We start from the raw sequence: 6,655 nt of genomic DNA, 5'->3' as shown, positions 1-6,655 counted from the left end.
GTGCCCCTAAACTGGGACCAGTTCCCCCCCCAAACTGGGCCCAGCTCTGCCCCTAAACTGGGACCAGTTCCCCCCCCCAAACTGGGCCAGGCTGTGCTCCCAAACTGGGACCAGTTCCCCCCCCCAAACTGGGCCCGGCTCTGCCCCCAAACTGGCACCAGTTACCCCCCCAAACTGGGCCCGGCTCTGCCCCCAAACTGGCACCAGTTCCCCCCCCAAACTGGGCCCGGCTCTGCCCCTAAACTGGGACCAGTTCCCCCCCCAAACTGGGCCCAGCTCTGCCCCTAAACTGGGACCAGTTCCCCGCCCAAACTGGGCCCGGCTCTGCCCCCAAGCGGGCGCAGGCGGTGCCCCCCAGCCCCCCAACTGGTCCCAGTCCTGGTCCCCAACTGGGTCCCCGCGGGGCTCCCCCGGAAGAGCGTTGGGCAAGAGGGGCCGGGAGGGGAAGTGCCACGGCGGGGCGAGGGGGGGGAGGACGGGGACACCCGTGGGGCAGGACCCACGGCCACGCTATGGGGCAGGACCCACGGCCACGCTATGGGGCCAGACCCACGGCAGCCCCCCCCGGGGCCGAGCGGGGGTCCCGGGCGCCGGGGTCCCGGCTGATGCGGGGCGGGGGGTGCGGCAGGAAGCCCCCCGGGGGGGCCCGGGCCCGGCGGCCATGCCGGCGGCGGCTGACGTGCCCCACGGCGCCGGAGATCGGCCGGGCCATGGCCAGCGCCGGGCTGGGGGAGCTGCCCCAGGCCTGCAGCCTCGACCAGCTGCTGGAGCGCTGCCTCGACGCCTTCGGTGAGCGGGAGGGCCGCCGGCCGCGGCCACCCTGCCCCACGGCCACCCTGCCCCATGGTCACCTCTGCCCCATGGCCACCCTGCCCCACGGCCACCCTGCCCCACAGCCACCCTGCCCCATGGCCACCCTGCCCCACGGCCACCCTGCCCCATGGTCACCTCTGCCCCATGGCCACCCTGCCCCACGGCCACCCTACCCCACGGCCACCCCTGCCCCATGGCCACCCTGCCCCATGGTCACCTCTGCCCCATGGCCACCCCTGCCCCATGGCCACCCTGCCCCATGGTCACCCTGCCCCATGGCCACCCTGCCCCATGGTCACCTCTGCCCCATGGCCACCCCTGCCCCATGGCCACCCTGCCCCATGGTCACCCTGCCCCACGGCCACCCTGCCCCATGGCCACCCCTGCCCCACGGCCACCCCTGCCCCACGGCCACCCTGCCCCACGGCTACCTCTGCCCCATGGCCACCCTGCCCCATGGCCACCCCTGCCCCATGGCCACCCTGCCCCATGGCCACCCCTGCCCCATGGTCACCCTGCCCCATGGCCACCCCTGCCCCATGGCCACCCCTGCCCCATGGTCACCCTGCCCCACGGCCACCCTGCCCCATGGCCACCCTGCCCCACGGCCACCCTGCCCCATGGCCACCCCTGCCCCATGGTCACCCTGCCCCATGGCCACCCCTGCCCCATGGCCACCCCTGCCCCATGGTCACCCTGCCCCACGGCCACCCTGCCCCATGGTCACCCTGCCCCACGGCCACCCTGCCCCATGGTCACCCTGCCCCATGGCCACCGTGCCCCATGGTCACCTCTGCCCCACGGCCACCCCTGCCCCATGGCCACCCTGCCCCATGGCCACCCCTGCCCCATGGCCACCCCTGCCCCATGGTCACCCTGCCCCATGGCCACCCCTGCCCCATGGTCACCCTGCCCCACGGCCACCCCTGCCCCATGGCCACCCCTGCCCCATGGTCACCCTGCCCCATGGTCACCCTGCCCCACGGCCACCCCTGCCCCATGGCCACCCTGCCCCATGGTCACCTCTGCCCCACGGCCACCTCTGCCCCATGGCCACCCTGCCCCATGGCCACCCTGCCCCACGGCCACCCCTGCCCCATGGCCACCCTGCCCCACGGCTACCTCTGCCCCATGGCCACCTCTGCCCCACGGCCACCCTGCCCCACGGCCACCCCTGCCCCATGGCCACCTCCATCCCACGGCCACCTCCGCCCCATGGCCAAAGGCCCAGGGTCCCACCTCCCCTGGGTCCCATGTCCCCCAGGTGCCACCTCCCCCGGTGCCACCTCCCCAGGGTCCCACATCCCCTGGGTGCCACATCCCCTGGGTGCCACCTCCCTGGGGTCCCACATCCCCCAGGTGCCACCTCCCTGGCCACTGCATCCCCTGGGTACCACATCTGTGGGTGCCACCTCCCCTGCGTCCCCCATCCCCTGGGTGCCACATCCCCTGGGTGCCACCTCCCCTGCATCCCCCATCCCCTGGGTGCCACCTCCCCTGGACGCTGTATCCCCTGGTTGCCACATCCCCTGGGTGCCACCTCCCATGGGTCCCACATCCCCTGGGTGCCACCTCCCCTGGCCACTGCATCCCCTGGGTGCCACATCTGTGGGTGCCACCTCCCCTGCATCCCCCATCCCCTGGGTGCCACCTCCCCGGGGTCCCACATCCCCTGGGTGCCACCTCCCCGGCCACTGCATCCCCTGGGTACCACATCTGTGGGTGCCACCTCCCCTGCGTCCCCCATCCCCTGGGTCCCACATCCCCCAGGTGCCACCTCCCCTGGCCACTGTATCCCCTGGTTGCCACATCCCCTGGGTGCCACCTCCCATGGGTCCCACATCCCCCAGGTGCCACATCCCCTGGACGCTGTATCCCCTGGGTGCCACCTCCCCTGGGTGCCACAACCCCTGGGTGCCACAACCCCTGGCCACTGCATCCCCTGGGTGCCACCTCCCTGGGGTCCCACCTCCCCCAGGTGCCACATCCCCTGGCCACTGCATCCCCTGGGTACCCCCTCCCATGGGTCCCACATCCCCTGGGTGCCACAACCCCTGGGTGCCACATCCCCTGGGTGCCACCTCCCTGGGGTCCCACATCCCCCAGGTGCCACCTCCCCGGCCACTGCATCCCCTGGGTACCACATCTGTGGGTGCCACCTCCCCTGCATCCCCCATCCCCTGGGTGCCACCTCCCCGGGGTCCCACATCCCCTGGGTGCCACCTCCCCTGGGTGCCCCCTCCCCTGGCCACTGCATCCCCTGGGTGCCACCTCCCCGGGGTGCCCCCTCCCCCGGTCCCCCGTGCCCCGTGTCCCCCCGCCCCTCGCCCCGTGGCAGCCGTGGGTGAGGGTGGCTTCGCCCGCAGACCTGGACGGGCGGCTGCGGCGGGGGGAGTACACGGTGGACATGACCTTGACCGTGCACGGCTGGGTCGTGCCCTCGGCAGAGCTGGCCCGGCGCCTCCTCGCCCTATATCCTGCCCGGCGGGGACACGGGGACACCGGGATGTGGGGACACCGGGACGTGGGGACATGGGGACACCGGGACGTGGGGACATGGGGACACCGGGACGTGGGGACACCGGGACGTGGGGACATGGGGACACCGGGACGTGGGGACATGGGGACACCGGGATGTGGGGACACGGGGACGTGGGGACACCGGGACGTGGGGACATGGGGACACCGGGATGTGGGGACACGGGGACATGGGGACACCAGGACGTGGGGACATGGGGACACCGGGATGTGGGGACACGGGGATGTGGGGACACGGGGACACCGGGATGTGGGGATGTGGGGACACTGGGATGTGGGGACACGGGGATGTGGGGATGTGGGGACACTGGGATGTGGGGACACCGGGATGTGGGGATGTGGGGACACCGGGATGTGGGGACACGGGGACGTGGGGACATGGGGACACAGGGACGTGGGGATGTGGGGACACCGGGATGTGGGGATGTGGGGACACCGGGATGTGGGGATGTGGGGACACCGGGATGTGGGGACATGGGGACACGGGGACGTGGGGATGTGGGGACACCGGGATGTGGGGATGTGGGGACACTGGGATGTGGGGACACCGGGATGTGGGGACACGGGGACGTGGGGATGTGGGGATGTGGGGACACCGGGATGTGGGGACACGGGGACGTGGGGACATGGGGACGTGGGGACACGGGGACACCGGGACGTGGGGACACCGGGATGTGGGGACACGGGGACGTGGGGATGTGGGGACACCGGGATGTGGGGATGTGGGGACACCGGGATGTGGGGACACGGGGACGTGGGGATGTGGGGATGTGGGGACACCGGGACGTGGGGACACGGGGACACCGGGATGTGGGGATGTGGGGACACCAGGATGTGGGGATGTGGGGACATGGGGACACGGGGACACCGGGATGTGGGGACGTGGGGATGCAGGGAAGCAGGGACACAGGGACATCAGGGACATGGGGACACGGGGACACCGGGATGTGGGGACGTGGGGACACGGGGACTTGGGGACACGGGGATGTGGGGACACAGGGACGTGGGGATGTGGGGACACAGGGACGTGGGGATGTGGGGACACCGGGATGTGGGGACACCAGGATGTGGGGACGTGGGGACACAGGGACATGGGGGCACAGGGACACCAGGACGTGGGGACACTGGGACGTGGGGACATGGGGACACAGGGATGCAGGGACACAGGGGACACGGGGATGCAGGGATGCAGGGACACTGGGGACACGGGGACACGGGGACATGGGGACATGGGGATGCAGGGATGCAGGGACATGGGGACATCAGGGACATGGAGACATGGGGACACAGGGATGCAGGGACACAGGGACGTGGGGACATGGGGATGCAGGGACACTGGGGACATGGGGACATGGGGATGCAGGGATACTGGGGACACGGGGACATGGGGACACAGGGATGCAGGGACACAGGGATGCAGGGGACATGGGGACATGGGGACACAAGGATGCAGGGACACAGGGGCATGGGCACACGGGGACATGGGGGACACGGGGACATGGGCACATGGGGATGCAGGGACACAGGGATGTGGGGACATGGGGATGCAGGGATGCAGAGACATGGGGACATGGGGGACACAGGGACACGGGGACGTGGGGGACACGGGGATGCGGGGACACAGGGACATGGGGACACTGCGGACATAGGGACACGGGAAACATGTGGACGCAGGGATGCGGGGACGTAGGGGACACGGGGATGCGGGGACATGGGGACGCGGAGACACGGGGACGTGGGGGATGCGGGGACACAGGGACATGGGGATGTGGGGACGCATGGACACTGGGACATAGGGACGCGGGGACATGGGGACGCAGGGACGCGGGGTCTGTGCCACGCCAGGGTCCTTGACCCGGAGCCACGTACCAGGAGGCCACGCGGGACGGGCGGGAGGAGCGGGCGCTCCGGCTCTGCCTCTTCGTCCGGTGAGCCGCGGCCGCGGCCCCACCCGCGGCCCCAGCCCTGTCCCCAGCCCTGTCCCCAGCCGTGTCCCCAGCCCGTGTCCCCATCCTCCATCCCATGTCCTCATCCCGTGTCCCCCATCCCATGTCCTCATGCCATGTCCCCATCCTCCATCCCGTGTCCCCATCCCATGTCCTCATCCCATGTCCCCATCCCGTGTCCCCATCCCATGTCCTCATGCCATGTCCCCATCCTCCATCCCGTGTCCCCATCCCATGTCCCCATCCCGTGTCCCCATCCCATGTCCTCATCCCGTGTCCCCATCCCGTGTCCCCATCCCATGTCCTCATCCCATGTCCCCATCCTCCATCCCGTGTCCCCATCCCATGTCCTCATCCCATGTCCCCATCCTCCATCCCGTGTCCCCATCCCATGTCCTCATGCCATGTCCCCATCCTCCATCCCATGTCCCCATCCCATGTCCCCATCCCGTGTCCCCATCCCATGTCCCCATCCTCCATCCCATGTCCCCATCCCATGTCCTCATGCCATGTCCCCATCCTCCATCCCATGTCCCCACCCTGTGTCCCCACCCCGTGTCCCCATCCCATGTCCTCATCCCATGTCCCCATCCTCCATCCCGTGTCCCCATCCCATGTCCTCATGCCATGTCCCCATCCTCCATTCCATGTCCCCATCCCATGTCCCCATCCCGTGTCCCCATCCCATGTCCCCATCCTCCATGTCATGTCCCCATCCCGTGTCCCCATCCTGTATCCCCACCCTGTGTCCCCATCCCGTGTCCCCATCCCGTGTCCCCATCCCGTGTCCCCATCCCATGTCCCCATCCTCCATCCCATGTCCCCATCCCATGTCCTCATGCCATGTCCCCATCCTCCATCCCATGTCCCCATCCCGTGTCCCCACCCCCGTGTCCCCATCCTCCACCCCCTCTCCCGTGTCCCCCCGTGTCCCCCCCGTGTCCCCCCTCCCCGCAGGCACTGGGCCACCCACTACCCCCGAGGATTTTCGGCTGGAGCCGGCGCTGGCCGAGGCGCTGGGGGAGCTGCGGCGGGCGGCGCTGCACGGGGGGGCGCGGGGGGCACGGGGGCCACGACGGCCGCTGGCACCGCGAGGGACACGGGGACCTGGAGGGACACGGGGAGCACGCCCGGCTGCTGGACCCCGGCCACGTGTAAGGGGGCGCGCACCCACAGCGTGAGCGGGGCTGGGCACACGCGGGGGCTGGGGCTGTGCACACGCGTGTGCACATGGGGCTGGGCATGTGTGTGCGTGGGGCTGCGCACACGTGTGCATGGGGCTGTGCACACGCGTGTCTGGGGCTGTGCGTGCACGTGTGCGCATGGGGCTGTGTGTGTGTGCATGGGGTGGGCAGCAG

At 70.6% G+C, this 6,655-nt stretch overlaps 1 protein-coding gene across 1 annotated transcript in view; it reads left to right on the top strand.

Annotated features, from left to right (window-relative positions):
• Positions 1 to 710: 710 nt before the first annotated feature.
• Positions 711 to 6,655, top strand: part of LOC142596814 (ryanodine receptor 1-like) — a gene marked incomplete at its 3' end in the record, with an annotated part of 49,032 nt that continues 43,087 nt past the window's right edge. Inside the window, 2 exon segments of the mRNA XM_075727304.1 lie at positions 711 to 789; positions 6,255 to 6,327. Coding sequence (XP_075583419.1) covers positions 711 to 789; positions 6,255 to 6,327 — 152 coding nt within the window.

This window comes from Pelecanus crispus (assembly GCF_030463565.1).
Source record: "Pelecanus crispus isolate bPelCri1 chromosome 30 unlocalized genomic scaffold, bPelCri1.pri SUPER_30_unloc_4, whole genome shotgun sequence".
In the NCBI taxonomy this organism is placed as follows: domain Eukaryota; kingdom Metazoa; phylum Chordata; class Aves; order Pelecaniformes; family Pelecanidae; genus Pelecanus; species Pelecanus crispus.
This window is presented reverse-complemented; position numbering and strand designations above follow the sequence as displayed.